At 33.5% G+C, this 18,284-nt stretch overlaps 2 protein-coding genes across 2 annotated transcripts; both read left to right on the top strand.

Annotated features, from left to right (window-relative positions):
* The first annotated feature begins 438 nt into the window (after positions 1-438).
* LOC100259630 (nudix hydrolase 2) lies at positions 439-9,192 on the top strand. Its single transcript, XM_019223768.2, has 9 exons — positions 439-4,385; positions 6,585-6,814; positions 7,027-7,092; positions 7,218-7,355; positions 7,892-7,969; positions 8,050-8,100; positions 8,209-8,243; positions 8,371-8,479; positions 8,776-9,192. The coding sequence occupies exons 1-9, from the start codon at positions 4,274-4,276 to the stop codon at positions 8,983-8,985; spliced, it is 1,029 nt and encodes a 342-aa protein (XP_019079313.1). The 5' UTR covers positions 439-4,273; the 3' UTR covers positions 8,986-9,192.
* Positions 9,193-12,382: 3,190 nt separating this feature from the next.
* Positions 12,383-17,842, top strand: LOC100257937 (nudix hydrolase 2). Its single transcript, XM_010659180.3, has 10 exons — positions 12,383-12,507; positions 12,623-12,868; positions 15,249-15,463; positions 15,768-15,833; positions 15,994-16,131; positions 16,350-16,427; positions 16,516-16,566; positions 16,675-16,709; positions 16,857-16,965; positions 17,401-17,842. Exons 2-10 carry the CDS (start codon positions 12,745-12,747, stop codon positions 17,608-17,610), a joined length of 1,026 nt encoding a protein of 341 aa, XP_010657482.1. The 5' UTR covers positions 12,383-12,507; positions 12,623-12,744; the 3' UTR covers positions 17,611-17,842.
* The last annotated feature ends 442 nt before the right edge of the window (positions 17,843-18,284 follow it).

The raw sequence follows: 18,284 nt of genomic DNA, 5'->3' as shown, positions 1-18,284 counted from the left end.
TTTTTAGAGCATGTTTAAAATCTTTATTCTTAATTTTTTATCGTCTCTTAATGGTTTGTGTCTATTCAGCTCATTATTGATATTTAAGTTATATTTTAGAGACCATTAGAGAACTATTTTGGGTCGAACACGATTATTGGAGGTATCTTAGGATCAGTTTTTTTAAAGTTCCAGTGTTTTTAAAGCTTTAAAGTTCTTTTGAGCAGCTTGGTAGGGATGAGGATGCGTGTCGTCGTCCTGAGCGTCCCTTCCTCTGTTTGTTTTTTGGCCAAGAGCCTTTTTCCCCTTTTTTTTTTATTTTTTATTGGGAAAGGTAAGGTCCTGAGGGGGAATCTCTGTTGGGAAGTGGGCTGCAAGAGACACGTAGCAAGGGACAGTATTGTCTTGGCATGGTGTGGTGGTTAGGATTTCTAGGTGAGAGGTTTTTTTGTTTTTTTCGGCAGAGGAGTGGATTCTGATTTGAGGCTATGAGAAGAGCTAGAGAGAGAATGGGGGATTCTCATTTTGGACTGTGAGAAAAAAAGAGGAGTAGAGAGAAAAGGGTGAGAAAAAAAAAAGAGTACAGAGAAAAGGGAGGTACTTTTAGCGATGAGGTTTGTCCAGAGAGGAGGATCTAGGCAGAGCAGAGGAAGAAAACTGAGAAGAGGGAAATTTAGAGAGCAGAGGCGTGAGCGGTTTGAGAGAGTTTTTGGAGAGAAGCCAAAGCTGTTTTCAGGAAGAATAAGCTGATCGAAGGAGGAAGAAAAGAGTGCTGGAAGACACATAAATTGTTACCGTAGAGGAAAGCTAGAGCAGGGAACGTTAGTTTGAGATAAGGATAAGAGAAAGCAAGAAAAGCTGTGACAAAAGAGAGTTGGAGCAGACTTAGGTAGTGCGGGGAAGCTAGACAAAAATCTTGCTCGAGAGGACGCTTCCTAGGTAAGGTCTCTATGAACTTCACATTTCCTCATTTTCACTTTATTCTTTTACATTTTTCTGCAGATTCTAAGGTGTTATTTTATTGATTCGTTTGGACATTAAGGATTATTGGTCTGTTTTGCTGAATCTATTTGTTTGCATACATGCTCTGTTTGATTTTATCTCGGTTTCCTTGACTCCTCCTGTATGTAGTTGATGCATGGCTTCATCCTTGGACTTGACATATAAGAATCATGCTTGTGTTCTTTGTTAATCCCACCTGTTCTTTGCCCATGGATGTCACCTGAAATGAGGCTTTCTACATTCATTTTTTACTTGATTTCCTTTTGCTATTTCTTCCGTTCTTGTCCTGTTTTTTTCTTCTTCTTATTCCCATGTTTCTGGTAAGTTCGTGGTGTTGAGTACCTCATTTGGGTTGACCATTTTGATTGAGGTGCTTTTGAGAGAGCCCCATATGAGCCACCTTACATACCGTTAGAAATTTCTGGATGTCTGTAAGCCGTATGGACCACACTGAAACGCCTAGAGATGCAATGGAGGAGTACAATTGAGGATGAGGAAATCTCTACTCGATGCTGGATATGGGTGAGGCAACCATGTAGAATGGGGTACTGCAGACTATGAATCTTCCTCGGTGGGCATGGGTGGTTTTCCTCGTGCACTATGGTCACAGTATTTGTAAGTCTTCAAGGTGGTCAGAATGTTGACTTTCTTGATCCTGTGCATATGTCACGCACCAAATTCTGTTTACAAGGCCTAGTTATAAGATGGCGTCTAGAAGATGTATGCACGGATAATCTCTCGGATAGGCTTCACATAAGTCAAGGCTCATGGAATGCAGAATATCTGGGTTTGTTTCATTAATGAGCCCAGGTGATAACACTTGGCATGCTGACTTGATTCAGTAGAATGATGACTTATTCTTGCATGATGGAAAGGCCAGTCTTTGTGAGAGACTATTGCATAGAATATGAAGACTCCTTGATATATAGATATGGTGGCAATTTGTATTTCACAGTGCAAGCTTTTGATTGAAGTTCACAAGGGAAAGAAGCTGCGTCTCATGCTAAATGCAGCCAAATCCCGGGAGATCAGCCCACCTCCTCAAGGAGAAGCAGGCCTATTGACATGCAGTAGGAACCAACAGTAAGTTCCAATACAGAAAACCCACTCTTGAATTGGCACATCCTGGCCCAGTTCAAAACCGTCCTTGTCCCACGGTTAGAATTGCATCACTCCCAGCACCTGTCCTACCTCCTGCCCAAATTTCGCATGGCCATGCGTAGCCACCTTGGTTACATGCTCCTCGAACATCCCTTCCATGGCCAAACTTGAAGTTGGTTATTTGTTTATAGGTAAAGCCAACAGAAGGTGAGCAAACAAGCTACTTGCTCTGAATTGACTGACTAGATTACAGAGGTTCCAAGACTCCTTGTTTGTGACCAAGAAGAATAAGTTCTGGAAGACAGCCTGTTGGGTAGTTCAATGATATCTGGAACTTAAGGTCAATAAGGACGTGGTTGGGTTATACAATCAAATAAGAAAGATTCAGGCCCAAGTGAACTTGCCAGGATGATGCAGTACTCTACTAAAGAGTCACAAGCCACCAGTATCCTTTGACACTAGTCCACTCCCATCTTTCCGATGACACATAGCTGGTGCTCTCATCAAGTTCCCATGATGTGCAACTGTGGGATGCCTCTTCAATATCAGATGACTCCAGATGTCCATTTGATGGCTGCAAGGCTGCTAGATTTAGCAATTTTTGGACCATATTTGCAGCATCTTATCATCAATCATGACTCAAGTAGTGTCACTGCCGTCATGCCCTAGTCTTTAACATGTCTCTGCAACCCAAAAGGGAGAAAATATACTTCTACATGGCCAAGTATGGTGATGAAGTGCTTCTTGATGCCAGGAAACAACTAGAAGAGAATTTAGAACCATGCGTCAGGATAATACCTTTACAATCTGTCATTGTTTGAAAGTCTGAAGCAGAAGAATTCGAAGGACAACTCATATGAGCTCCTTAAGAACTTTATCAAGACACTGGAAAATGCAAAGGAGCAATGGAATGCAGTTTATCATTTCTCTGAACATGCGGAAGACATGGGAAAAAGTGCAGCGTCGCTCAGGATCAAGTTTTCTGAACCACAGACCAATGGGTTTTACCTGGAAATGACCTCGTTTCGCTGGATGTTTGTTGGTTTAAAGAGTCCTTGCTAACCTGGTGTGAGAAACACATGCAGTGTAGTTGTTCCAAACAGCTGAAGATGAATCCTACTCCTTAACCACTCCATTCTTCCTGTGCCCCAACTACTCAAGGACAAGCAACAAATGGTACCCAACCCGATATGAATGAAGCTTCAAATTTCTGTCATGTGGAGTGTTGAGAATAATTCATTGCTTTCCTAGTCTGAATATGGAAAAAACCAAATGAACTCAGAGAAGGTTTAGAGCCATCAAACGGTCAAACAAACTGAAAAGATTAATTCCTTTGGTTCTCTTGCATTACAGCACTGCTGCTAATTAAGTTTAGAGAGAGGAATCCTGGGTATTTTGCTGCTATGAGCACAAACAGTAGTAAAATTCTCTCGGAAGTTGAACCGTATGTTGCGACCTGGTAGTTTCTTTGTGTGGTCGGCTATCCCAGCTTGCCAGAAGCTTGTTGACGATGTTGAGATGTGGAATGCCATGACTAAACTGATGAAGACAATGTGCTAGGAGTTTGTGGTGATTAAAAGGGAGCTAGGTAATGAAGAATATGGAAAGCAAGCTGCTGTGCTTACTAGGAAGCCTGACTCAGATTAAGGCCTTTATGATGGAAAGATGAAGTTCAAAGCAATGTTCCTATTCAACTTTTCATTTGAGATCAACTCCGGACATATTCCGAAACCTGTTTCATGGAGCCCCGATGACCATCAACTCCTCACTTAAGAAAGTTGTCTGGTGCTGTTGAGCAGAATATGATGGGTACCTTGAAGAATCTTGGGCAATCAGTGCTTGAAAATAAACCGGTGACTAAGTCATCGTTCCAGCAAGATTTTGGAACCAAAATGCAATTCGAAGGGAGCAGTTTGTAATGAGATTTCTAGTCTGACTGCTATTTCAGTTGATCTTTCATCAGTTCCTTTGGTTGAATCTATTGGGATGGAAGGAAAGGACATGGTGTTTTCATCCAAAGGTGGCTTATCATCAGAATCAAATACTGGAAACATCCCTATGGACAATGGGGTGGGTTCTCTGTTGGGGTCCTCTTCGAGGGATATCCAATACAATGAAACTGCAGAAAATGAGGAACTTTTGTCTCATTCGGAAGGATCAGACGGCCAAAACACAGATGCTATTGAGATAAATGATGTCATTGGACGAGGAATTTAAACCACCATCATCCACAGAGCAGCACCCGGGCCCCCACGTGTGCATGGCCACCTTGGTGCACACTCTTCTCCACGTGCATCTTTTTGGTAGCCTTCAGTTTTTTGAATCAGATTTTCAAACCCGTTTTCAAGTGAATAATCCCAACTTTCAAAGATTCATCCTTAGACTTTCCTCAGGCATAAAAAAGTTCAAAGGAAAGAAAATTATTTTTGGAATAATGTGCTTTCCTCAATTCTCTTCACCTCTATCAAAAGGAAAATGAAAGAATTTTTTTAATACTCTCTCTTATCTTTTCCTTCATAAATTTTTTCTTTATCTTTTTGTAATATAAGAAAGTTATTTTTATTAAATTTTTTTCTTATATTTTAAATCAAATATAATCTAAAAAAAATGTTAAAAAAATGATTTTCTTATATTTAGATGTCATGAGAAAAGATGAAGTAAAAAGTGGCCCATGAAAAATAAGGGTCTTATTTTCCATAAAAATATATTTTTTAATAATTTTTTATCTTCCAACCTTTTCATTCAAGTTCAAACAAAACAAATATTTTATAAAATTTTATTGCTTTTCTTCTCTTATCATTTTCATCCTTATTTTCTTTCCTTGACCTTTTGAGAATCAAGCATAATTTAAAAGTCTTCTCTTATTTTCTCTAAAAGAATATCACCTTTTTTTCTTACTTTTTTTATCTTCTATGATTTTCATCTTTATTGTCTTTTCCTCAAACTTGTATTATGTTTGATTCTCCAGAAGTTGGAAGTAAAATAAGAAAGAAAGAAAATAGAGAAAAATAAATAAAATAAAATAAAAAAGTGAAAGAAAATTTTTAAAAAAAAAATTAAAGTCAATAAATTCTTTTTCATGTAGTACTTTAAACTCTTTTTTCATCTATTTAACTATTTTATACAAAAATTAAAATTAAATAATTTTAAATTATATAAATTTCTTACCAATTTTAATTATATTTCAATTTCTTTCTCATTTTTTATAATAAAAACAAACACAAAAGAATTTTTTTTTTCTTTTCTTTTCTTAATAATTTTTTAACCTAACTTAGCCAAAATGGAAGATAATCTAAAAGTTGTCTCTCATTTCTTGAAAAATGAAAACTTTCTACCAATTCAAAGTAACCTAAAAGTTTTTCCTTCTTTTTTTTTAAAATAATTTTATTTTCTTTTCCAAAAACTTTCAATCAATAAAAAGTAACGAAGAATTTTTCTTCTTCTTTTTATAAAAAATAATTTTCTTTTCTTTTCCTCGAACTTTCAATCAAGTAACTTCAATTACAAGTAAGTTAAAAGTCTTCTTTTTTTTTTTTTCAGAAAACAATTTCCCGGAAAAGAATGTTAGCATTTGTGTCACGTAATTGACAATATTAATGCATTATGACTAAATCCAGTAGGGGTGAAGTTGAACAACTCAAAATGGAGACATCATTATGATTTTCCAAATGAATGCTTGAAATTTCTGTAATATTTCAAAAAAAAAAAAATTTATTTAAAAATAATTGAATGAAATTTAATTATATATAAATATAATTGGTCTTCTCCTACAAGTGAGATTCTCATTAATTTCCTGTTGTTTTCCCTCTCAATTTCTGAGGAAACGAACAGCCGAGCCCACACGCTAAGGCAAGTGTGTATATAAAGATACGAGGATGATGGGTGAAAACATAAAATCATAAGATCGGTTGCTTGGAAAGCACATGCTACGTTTTGGAAGCAGAAGCCTCTAAGCTAACCTCTCTGCAACTAAAAGCTGTATACCTTCTTCTACTGTTTCACACCCATCAGCTCGTAAGACTAGCACTACTCTCTCCTCCTCCAAACGTATTCCCTCATCCTTCATTCTCCCTCTCATGCTCTCTTTATTTTATTTTACTGTAAGGATGGTCCATCCTGTATGATCGGTTTATACTTGAATCAAAACTGTCTTACTATACTTTTTAAAATACAAGTATTAGAACTCGGGTTTGCTTCTAATGATTAGAAATTTAAAAGACAGGAAAAGGTGAAGACAGAAATGGGAACTTAACATTTATGTCCCTCCATTTGTCTGTTTGGTTTTTCATAGTGCTTTATCAAGCTCGAAACTAGGTGGAAATATCTTCCTTTGTCTCTTTCTTGTTGAAGTCTTGTTTGGTAGCAGAGAGAATCCTCTATCCATTTTGCACTATTCCCGGAATTCGTTTTAGAATTTATTTATTCATTTTTTTTTTGGGTTACATTGTTATCTTATTATCATTTTTCTATGACACAAAATGATCAACCCTGTGTTCATTCAGGTGTCAAGGCTAGAGCTGTGATCCCACACTTAACCAGAATCATGTCAGGTTCAACTACTTCAATGATGGTTGATGAGCAAAGGTTGCCTGAAAATAATGTCCAACAAATCGAGCTACTCACTGGAACCGAGGATAGCTATGGAGGAGTTCGCATAGAAATAAAGAATCGCATGGATTCTAATGTCTTTGGTGATGTGCTTAGAGCTTCAATATCACAATGGAGGCAAAAGGTGATTGCTTACGCTCAAATTTCTCTTCCCATTGAAATGGATGCATAATATGGCTTAACTAACACATATTATTCGTCTCAAAGGAGGACCACAAGCCCAGGCTTTATGATATAAAAAGAATGTATATATTGATGGATAGATGTACATATTCTAACTAGAGGCTTCATAGCTCAGAGCATATACGTACTAATCTGTAACATATATATTTTCAGGGGACGAAGGGCGTGTGGATTAAACTGCCAATTCAACATGCCAATCTTGTCGAAGCAGCAGTTAAGGTAAATGAATGTTTCTAACATATGGTGGCTACTGATGAACTGACCATAATTATAAACGTACATAGTACCCATTTGTAATGTAATTTCATTCATTTTTCACAATTCTTTTCTGCTAAATTTTGCAGGAGGGCTTTTGGTACCATCATGCTGAACCAGACTACTTGATGCTTGTACTTTGGATTCCCAAGACTGCTCATACTCTACCTGCAAACGCTTCACATCGAGTAGGCATCGGTGCTTTTGTCATCAATAGTAAAAGAGAGGTATCCCTTCTTCATCTTTTGCTAACAATGAAAAATAAGGCTTGGTTACTTTCTAAAATGTTTGGTTGTTTTACTAGTCAAATTTGTCGCCTCAAGTCATGAATGGATAACGAGAATAATTAGTTTCTCATTTTACGGAGAAAACTGGAATAACTTCAAGAGAGGGCCTTTTATTTCTTTAAAAGAATTATATTCTTACTCTTTTTATTTCTAAAGACAGAAGAAAACATAATTTTTCTCTTTGTGATTTTCAAAGAAAGAGAAGTCAAAATATATCTCTCTGGTTTCTAGGAGAAAATTCTCATTGAGAGATTTCACTAGAGAAAGAAAAAAATAAATAAATAAATTTTTTATTTATTTATTTTTAATAATGACAGTTTTTGGATAGTTTTAAAACTCTCAAAAATTGGGTCGGGTCGGATCAGCCCACTTGGGGCACCCAAACCCAACTCTAACAGCTAAACGTTCTGGGTTTTCTCCAACTTGATGGCTTAGCAGTTCTGATTTCTGATTTGAAGTTTTATTTCATTTGGTAGGTCCTGGTGGTTCAGGAAAATAGTGGCAGATTCAAGGGCACTGGTGTGTGGAAGCTCCCTACTGGGGTTGTTAATGAGGTATGTACCTGTACAAATTGCTTGAATTGAAAGATTATTAGGTTAGCCTCTTCACTCTGAATTCATTTTTCTATCATTAGGGTGAGGATATCTGCACAGCTGCAATTCGAGAAGTCGAAGAAGAGACCGGGGTAAGTGATAAATCTGCAGATTTCACACTCACTTAAGTAAGACTTGTACATTCTTTCAGGTTTTTAATCAACCTTTTAGACCTAAATCATTGGTTTATTTTTCTTCAGATTAAGACAGAATTTGTGGAAATTTTAGCATTCAGGTAAGAGTTTTCCTTCACATGTGCAGCAGCTGAGTTCTCACAGTCCTAGCTCTCAATATTATTTGGCTTTTCCTCTCACATTCCTGCAACCTGAAATTTTCTTGAATGGTCATTTGTTTAAATACAGGCAAAGCCATAAGGCATTCTTTACCAAGTCGGATTTGTTTTTTGTCTGTATGTTGCAACCACTGTCAACTGAGATTCAGAAACAAGAAGAAGAACTTGAGGCAGCCCAGGTAATTGCTGGTTCAGAAGAATAGATTATGAAGATTATTTTACTTTAGGTTTCATTCACTTTCTGGGGAAAATAGTCACCCAAGTCAGATGAGAGCCAAACTAGAATCATGAAAAGAATGAATTCCTCGTCTTCATTGGCAATTGGTAGCAGGGGATATAAACCTGTCTCAGCCCCCTGCTTTCAACCCTGTTTGGCATGGCAAGAAAAATGGCTTACACCCATCTTACCATCCTCACAGATTCTCAAGAATCTGACTCAAAATCATAACATGATTCTGTTGTTTTTCCTGTTCAGTGGATGGCAATGGAGGAATATGCAGCTCAACCTTTTGTGAAGAAAAATCCACTATTCGATAGCATTGCCAACATCTGCTTAGCAAAGAAAGATATGAAGTACACTGGGTTTTCTCCATTTTCTGCCACTTCAAGCTCTGGTAAAACCAACATCTTGTACTTCAACAATCAGGATCTAAAGCAACCCCTGTCTTCTGGTAATCAGGCCTAGAAAGCATACTTGCTAGCCCTGTATGCTCAATATATCTGTTGCAGTGTGACCAAATAAGATAGCATACTTGCTAGCCTTGTATGCTCAATAAATTTGTTGTAGTGGGAGGGTTTTTTAGTAGAACCAACCACCTAATGGGTTACTTATATGTGTTTCACTTTATATGAATAAAAGAAGGGTCAATAAAGAAGGCATATTTTCTGTTTATCCATATCCATGTCCTATTCCTCCGCACCCTTGCTAGGTCTATTGTCACGTCCCAAAAGCCACTCCAAAGGTATGATGGTCATTTCATACTTCAAACCCAAAGGATTAAAGTGAAAACAACATAAATATTCATCCTATAACCGGAAATTTCCAATTACGAAATTACAAAAAAATATTCTAAAACCTTTAAATTTCAACTTCTAAATCAACCATAGTATTGTTGTCCAAGTAACTCCAAACTAAAATAATTCAAACAGGAAATAAATTGTAATATCTAAACAATGTAAAAAAAAAAAGAGTTTTAACAAAAGTCCTAACAAGTCAAATTCTCTTCATAATCGTTACTCCTTGTCTGAATTAAGGGTACCTGAAAAATTATCAATAAATAGGAATAAGATCAAAGCTGAATAAGGAACATTAATACAACTTCATGGATCAAATATTTTTAATTATACTTACAAACAAGAGATATAATATGTACTCTATTTATAAAACTTTTGAATTAAATATGATAATATATTTGAATTGTTCAACCAAACATTTTCATATATATCAAAATCATTTCATATCTATTTCAAATCAAATACATTTTCATTATTTTCACTCTGATTATCAAATAACAAATAGTGTTTATTTAAGTGGAACTTTACAAATAGGTGACTAACTTCAATTGTTTATTTTAAGGTGGATAGAATCAAACATTTCTATTACCAGTAACCTCTAATCAAATCTCAATGGTAGGATCCAAATAAATTACATTTCCGACCACGAAAATGTAAATGTTAACTATTATATCCCGTTGACAATGACCAAAAAATCAATTATTATATCATATTGACAAGACTCAAATAAACTAGAGTCAAATTTTTTATTTTATTTATTCCAACTTACAAAAACAAAATATCTCCAAGGGTTTCGTTATAAACAAAATAAATGTTATAACACATTTTTCCATACAAAAATATATTTGGTCCATACTTAAAAGTAAAAAATAAAAATTATACATTTCAAACAACATATACAAAAAAAAAATTAATTTCTTTTGCAAAATTTGTATTAATTTTCCTTACCTCAAAGAAAGTTCTCAAAATCTTTGGAGAAAAGTAATTCTAGAAAGTCAATTCTTCACCTAACATAACATAAGAGAAATAACTATTATTATTTATTTAAAATGATAGGTTTCACAATCCTAAAATTTTAGGTATTCAAATTAATATTTTTAATTATGAAATATAATTTAATCTATTCCTATTTTAGAAGAATTAATAAATTTTTAATTCAGATAAAACTGTAATTTTATTTTCAATTTGTTTATAAGGACACAACATAATTTAATTAAACTATAATTTATTTCACTAATTAAATTTCATTCTATTTATTAAATTACATTCATCATTAATATAATTATAATACCCAAAACTTTACTTCTCTTCCTTTTATTTATATATTCTATTATCTTACTTTCAATTTTTTTTTTCATCAAACATAACTTGTATACCCAACAACAACTCTCCATCATTAATATAATAATATATATTATCCACAAACACTCACTCAGTGCATATGTTCTTTTATTATTAATATTATTTTTCTTATTATCATATTTATTATTTTTATTTTTCCCATCATACTCATTATTTTCCACACCCTCCACACCCTGCATATTATATATTCTTTTTTAAAAAAAAAAAAATAAAAGCCTTTGTCTAATGTACACGCATCCTTCCTCTTTTTTCTAATCTAATAAGAATTGTACACACATTGAGATCAAACAAACCTTTTTTTTTTTTTTCCAAAATTGTCACAATCTACAATGCATCAAAACTTTATATGCATATAAATTATAACATACTTTCAGCGTATAAAAGTCACGATTCATCTTTCTCTTTTTTTTTATCTAAAAACTTTAAATTTTCTAATTTATAACAACAAATCAACCCATAATATTAAGTTTTCAATATTTTGATCTTAAAAAAAATTAAAATAAACTAACACTAGTCTATATTAAATTTTTCTAAAGTATATCTAGTGTGTTTAGAATTAACTAACCAATATAATATATTAATTTAAGATTAAAATCTTATCTAAACTTTAAATTTTGAACCTCCAAACCTTCAACCCTATATTCTTCAATTATTTGATTTTTGGTTATTAGAGTTTTTTGAATAAAGAAGACAATAGAAAATCTAATCTATACCTAAAATTATTAATTATAAAAGAACTCTTTCACTTATTAATTAATTTATAATTCACTATTTTACATTTAGAATTAATTTTTGGGTTGTTACATCCACTTTTTGTCTTTAACATAATACATACATAGAGAATAAGGCTAGAAAACTATTTTTTATATTTGAGTTTTAAAAACTTATTCATGAAAATAAGTGAAGGCTATTTTTAATAATAATAATTTTTTTTTTACTTTTTGCACATATACAACAATTTGAAAAAAAAAAAAAACATATAGAAATTATCTTTTAAAAAGTTGGATTTAGTATAAAAAATGAACTACAAACTCAATATAAAAATATGAATTTGTTTTTTCAAAATTCGAGGTAAGTATAAAAAAACCGAACCGGTTCAATATAAAAATAACAAGTAGCTAAAAACACATATTTTTATATTTATTTTAGAACCAATTAATTTTCACACCAAATTTACCTATCTTTTGCTTTTCTTATAATCTTTGGTCAAATTTTTTTTTTTTAATTTTAATTTATTATTATTTTTTTTGGCCCCTGTCAAACTGTCCTATAGAGTCTTTACCTGATTTCCCCGGCAAAGAATGGGTCGCCGTGTCAGGTAAAAGTCACAGTCAACATCAGAACATTATGATTAAATTCATGGAAAAACGCTAAGGTTGTTCAAAGCTAAAAAGTAAAAAACTAGGAAATTGAACAAGTCAAAGTCTTGATTTTCAAGGTACTCTTTCCAATATCTCACTAAAGACTCTGACCCACCCAACTTCAACTTCCCTGAGTTCCCTCCTTCACGCCGTCAACCGTCCTGTGTTGTTTTGGGAAAATAAAAATAATAATAATAATAATAAAAACTTTATATTTGATTTTTAAAATTTTTGAAAAAAAAAATCTCTAATTAAAAAAAATAGAGAAAAAAAAAACTGTTTTTAATTTTTTTTAAATACAAAAAATTTGAAAATATCTTTATTGGGGTAATAAATCAATAAAAAAAATAAAAAGGGCAAGGAGCTTCCATCCTTTAAACAACGATTTTTTTCCTGTAGTTTTCGCCGCCTTGGGCTGCTCGGCAAGGTCTTCTCCACGTTTTTTCGCAAGAAAATTCTTCAACTTAGAGGTATGAAGTTGGATGAAGTCCATGAAAGTTGCAAATACTCGTCCTCCCATATATATAAATAATTGGTTTGTTCCCCGACGGGTAAGATTCAATTTCCTCTTCCTTTTCCTCTTAGTTTTAGGGAAGCCCGGATCTGAAGGTTTTGAAACCCTGGACAACACGCTAAGGCAAGTATGTATAACGATATGAGGATGATGTTAAGGGCATGAATCATAAGATTGGTTGGTTGGAAAGCACATGCACCGTTTTGCAAGCAGAAGCCTCTACGCTTACCTCTCTGCAACTAAAAGATGTATTCCTTCTTCTACTATTTCACACCCAACAGCTCATAAGACAAATACCACTCTCTCCCCCTCCAAAGGTATTTCCTCATCCTTCATTTTCCCTCATGCTATCTTTATTTTCTGTGAGTGCCTGGGTGTAAAAAGATTTGATTCGAACTTGACCAAACCCTATAAGCTCTATGTAAGTACCTGGGTGTAAAAGGAGTATTTAATAAAATATTTTCTAAATTCACAGGTGTGGGATTAGATTAAATCATGAAAATGAATAGAAATATCTCTATAGGTGAAGACTATAGGTGATTGATAGAGATGTGAGGAAGAGTGAGCTGACACCCAATGGAGCAATAAGGTTCATAATTTTAGGGTGTAGATGGAAGAAAGAGTGGGAGACACTTAATGGAGTAAAAGACTTATGGTTCAGGGTGGAGATATAAATAGTGTAGAAATGTGAGATGTTTCAGACTGAATAATTATATCTGTTTCTGTCCATAATATTCTCTATTGTATAGTAGAATATTATGTTTCATATGTAGAGGTAGGCAAACGAATCAGGTTAAAACCTTGTTAACCTTTGTACGTAATTAGCTTTATTTTGTATGTTTTTTCATTAATATATTTGCATATGTGACGCTTCTATTAACCCAACAAATGGTATCAAAGCTTTTATTGACCCAACAAGTGGTATTAGAGGGCTTTTGCATACATAATAATATTAGACTAGAATGTTAGTTTGATTCAGTTTTTATTCATTAGGAGATAAAGGAAGTGAAAACTGAATCAATTAGGTTGATTTTTATAGTTCTCAAATAGAACTGAGCTTTATAATTATTGAAAATTGAACTGATATACTCAATATTAGTTGAGTTGTATTGGTACCTCTTTTTTATATGCATTGTTGGTTCATTATTTAATAAATAAGGTTTTGGGTCAATTGATAACTAAATGTCATAAGTTTAGGTTTTATTGTATTTATTTATTACGTTAAACCAATTGGTAAAACCATAGAAGGATGTTTGTGAGATGATGTATCAAATGAATGTGTAAACTCAAAAAAAGATTGGATGTGAGGTGGGATGTGTCATATCTCACATCGGATGGAGGAAAAAGTTCCTGACATTATATAGATATATATGAGGTATTCTAATCATGTAGATAAATTTTAAAAACATGAGGGTCCATTGGATCTAGAGCGGACAATAACTACACGGGTTGGTTGGGGGTCATTGTAGGATTGTTAGGGGTTTTTAATTCATTTATTTGACAAGGCAGTTGTGATGCTAGGTGTTAGAAATGTGAGATATTTCAGACTCAATAATTATATCTATTTCTGTCCATAATATTCTCTATTGTATAGTAGAAGTTATGTTTCATATGTAGAGGTAGGCAAACAAATCACGTTAAAACCTTGTTATCTTTGTTTGTAATTAGCTTTATTTTGTATGTTTTTTCATTAATACGTTTGCATCTGTGGCGCTTTCATTAACCCAACAAATGGTATCAGAGCTTTTATTGACCTAACAAGTGGTATTAGAGGGCTTTTGCATACACGACAATATTAGACTAGAATGTTAGTTCGATTCAATTTTTATTCATTAGGAGATGAAGGAAGTGAAAGCCGAATCAATTAGGTTGATTTTTATAGTTCTCAAATAGAACCGAGCTTTATAATTATTGAAAATTGAACTGATATAGTCAATATTAGTTGAGTTGTATTGGTACCTCTTTTTTATATGCATTGTTGTTTCATTATTTAATAAATGAGCTTTTGGGTCAATTGATAACTAAATGTCATAAGTTTGGGTTTTATTGTATTTATTTATTACGTTAAACCAATTGGTAAAACCAAAGAAGGATGTTTGTGAGATGATGTATCAAATGAATGTGTAAACTCAAAAAAAGATTGGATGTGAGGTGGGATGTGTCATATCTCACATCCGATGGAGGAAAAAGTTCCTGACATTGTATAGATATATATGAGGTCTTCTAATCATGTAGATAAATTTTAAAAACATGAGGGTCCATTGGATCTAGAGCAGACAATAGCTACACGGGTTGGTCGGGGGTCATTGTAGGATTGTTAGGGGTTTTTAATTCATTTATTTGACAAGGCAGTTGTGATGCTAGGTGTTAGGGTTTTAGCACCATTGGTTTAATATGGATGCTGTTTGGATTTCATGCTACTTTATCAAGCAAGAAACTGGGTGGGAAGATATTACTTGGTCTCTTCTTGATAAAGTCTTGTCTGGTGACAGAGAACTAGGAGGAAGTTGATAGAATTTGTAGGCATTTTGGACTATTCCCAAGAGGGGAAGGATGTTTCCTTTTTGTTTTTATTTTTTTCTTTTTTTTTTTGGGTTGAAATTCATGTTAGAATTTTTATTTTTTTTTAATTTTTTGCATAGTTATCCTATTGTCATTTTTCTGTAACACAAAGGATAAACTGTGTGTTCATTTCAGGTGTCAAGCCTAGAGCTGTGATTCCATCCTTAACCAGAATCATGGTGGGTTCAACTAGTTCAGTGTTGGTTGATGAAAATAGTGTCCAGCAAATTCAGTTACTCACTTCTACCGATGATGCCTATGGAGGAGTTCGTGTAGAAATAAAGAATCCTATGGATTCTAATGTCTTTGGTGATTTGCTTAGAGCTTCAATATCACAATGGAGGCAAAAGGTGCCTACTTGTACTCAATTTGTCTTCCCATTGAAATGGGTTCATCAACATGGTTTAATTAACATATATTGTAGCATCTTTGTGAAAGTTACTAATTGTATATATCCAAATCCAAGGTATTCCACACCATCGCCCTAGTCTTCAATAGGATAACATTGCAGAAACAGGTTTTCCTTGTACATAACAATTCTTAGAGTAGAGGATATAAAAAGAAGGAATTGAATAGATGTCCAGACAGGTTTTTATATTTGGAGATAGCTTATACATCTGAGCATATACTAATCTATAAAATATATATTTTCAGGGGAAGAAGGGTGTGTGGATTAAACTGCCTATTGAACATGCAAATCTTATTGAAGCTGCAGTTAAGGTAAACACATGTTTGTAACATATGGCGGTTCCTGATGAATTGATAATTATAAATGAATTATGACATTTATGCTAGTTATTCCATCTCTATCATGATAGTAGCATCTTTTTATAATGCAATTTGATTCATTTTCATAATTCTTTTCTGCTATGTTTTGCAGGAAGGCTTTCGGTACCATCATGCTGAACCAGACTACTTGATGCTTGTATATTGGATTCCCAAAACTGCTCATACTCTGCCTGCAAATGCTTCACATCGAGTGGGCATTGGTGCCTTTGTCATCAATAGTAAAAGAGAGGTATTCCTTCTTCAGTTTTCGCTAATCATTTCTGGCTTTTGTCAATCTTTACATAAGAGGACAGGCTGGTTCGTAAAGACGTTTTTCCTGCTTTTATACATCTGATGCCAAATGAAATTCATGTGGTGACATTTCTGATTATGTTATTAATTTGAGTGATCTTGTTATGATGGCTTAGTGGTTCTGATTTCTGATTTGAAATTTGTATCATTTGGTAGGTTCTCGTTGTTCAGGAAAATAGTGGCGGATTCAAGGATACAGGTGTGTGGAAGTTTCCTACTGGGGTTGTCAATGAGGTATGTAACTCAGTGTTCAACAAATTGCTTGAATTGAAAGATTATTATGTTATCTTCCTCACTGTGAATTGAATTTTTCTATCATTAGGGTGAGGATATCTGTACAGCTGCTATTAGAGAAGTCGAGGAAGAGACTGGGGTAAGTGATAAATCTGCAGATTGCACACTCACATAAGTAAGAATTGTACATTCTTTCAGTTTTTTATTCATCTTTTTAGATGGAAATCATTGGTTTATTTTTCTTCAGATTAAGACAGAATTTGTGGAAATTTTAGCATTCAGGTAAGAGGTTTCCTTCATATCAACTAGTCTACTAGGAATCAGTAGAAGTTTCTTACAGGAAATTCATGTTATATAAATTTGTAGCAGCTGAGTGTACACATTCCTGCATCCTGAAATTTTCTTGAATGCTCATTTGTTTAAATACAGGCAAAGCCATAGGTCATTCTTTACCAAGTCGGATTTGTTTTTTGTTTGCATGCTGCAACCACTATCCTCTGAGATTCAGAAGCAATATGAAGAAATTGAGGCAGCCCAGGTAATTGCTAGTTGACAAGAATAGATAATGAAGATTATTTTGCTTTAGGTAAATTGCAAGTATACTTTGCAGCTAAAGATAGTGCAGAGGGTGGTATCTTAATCAATCATTTGGATAAGGTTTTGGCCTATGACCGGCTCTAAATTCCCAGCAAACAATTCCTAATTTCCTGTTTTCATTTACTTTCTGGGGCAAATAGTCTTCCTAGTCAGATAGGAACCAAAGTAAACTCATGAAAAGAATGAATTCCTGGTTTTCACATGCATTTGGTAGCAGAGGATATAACTATATAAGTCCTGTCTCAGCCTCCTGCTTTCATGCCCTGTTTGGCAGGGCAAGAAGAATGGCTTACACCCATCTTACCATCCTGACAGATTTTCAAGAATCTGACTCAAAATCATAACATGATTCTGTGTTTTTTTTTTTCCTGTTCAGTGGATGCCAGTTGAGGAATATGCAGCTCAACCTTTTGTGAAGAAAAATCCACAATTCGATAGCGTTGCCAACATATGCTTAGCGAAGATAGATGTGAAGTACACTGGGTTGTCTCCATTTTCTGCCACTTCAAGCTCTGGTAAACACAACATCTTGTACTTCAACAATCAGGATCTAAAGCAGCCCCTGTCTTCTATAAGTCAGGCCTAGAAAGCATACTTGCTTGCCTTGTATGCTCAATATACCTGTTGTAGTGTGACCAAATAAGATAGCATACTTGCTAGCCTAGTATGCTCAATAAATTTGCTGTAGTGTGAGGTTTTTTAGTAGAACCAAGTTACTTGTATATGTATGTTTTACTAGATGTTCTATTTGTCAATTCTCAGGATCCATTGTTCAAATCTAAAAGCCTTGAAATTGAACAAGACTGAAATTTGTTTGATTTCTTTTCAAGATCTCACTAAAGACCCACCCAACTGGAACTTCCTTTTTTTTCACATAATCAAACTCCCTCAAATTTCGTATTAATTGGAAAATAAAAAATAAAAAAAATTTAGGACAAGTTTATCAAAAATAATTTTATGTTATAAAAAAAGGTGGAAAAATATGTTTAATAACCAAAAAGTATAAAACATTTTCTATTTTTAAAAATAAAAAATAAAGTGTTTTAATAATATTTTTAATTGTTTTTTGAATGTTATCTTTAAAAATATAAAAAATGATTAAAAATAAAATATTATAAATAAAAGTTATTTTTAAAAATTATTAAAAAATATATAATTAATATGTTAAAAACATTTTAAATTTGTAAAATAAACTTTCATCTTGCGAAACATGAATAACTATTTTAGAAAATTGTTTAGGATTTTTTCTTGTTCACTTCA

This window comes from Vitis vinifera, chromosome 12, assembly GCF_030704535.1.
Source record: "Vitis vinifera cultivar Pinot Noir 40024 chromosome 12, ASM3070453v1".
NCBI lineage: Eukaryota > Viridiplantae > Streptophyta > Magnoliopsida > Vitales > Vitaceae > Vitis > Vitis vinifera.
Note: the sequence above shows the minus strand (reverse complement) of the source record. Positions and strands in the feature narration are given on the sequence as shown.

What these genes read in the sequence shown, in the direction of transcription:
- LOC100257937 (XM_010659180.3), top strand. Translation starts at nt 12,745, where the DNA reads ATGCACCGTTTTGCAAGCAGAAGCCTCTACGCTTACCTCTCTGCAACT. An exon ending in TTATTGAAGCTGCAGTTAAG is followed by an intron (nt 15,834 to 15,993) that starts GTAAACACATGT and finishes TATGTTTTGCAG; the next exon opens with GAAGGCTTTCGGTACCATCA. An exon ending in AAGTCGAGGAAGAGACTGGG is followed by an intron (nt 16,567 to 16,674) that starts GTAAGTGATAAA and finishes ATTTTTCTTCAG; the next exon opens with ATTAAGACAGAATTTGTGGA.
- LOC100259630 (XM_019223768.2), top strand. Translation starts at nt 4,274, where the DNA reads ATGATGTCATTGGACGAGGAATTTAAACCACCATCATCCACAGAGCAG. An exon ending in TCTCCACGTGCATCTTTTTG is followed by an intron (nt 4,386 to 6,584) that starts GTAGCCTTCAGT and finishes GTGTTCATTCAG; the next exon opens with GTGTCAAGGCTAGAGCTGTG. An exon ending in GTGGAAATTTTAGCATTCAG is followed by an intron (nt 8,244 to 8,370) that starts GTAAGAGTTTTC and finishes GTTTAAATACAG; the next exon opens with GCAAAGCCATAAGGCATTCT.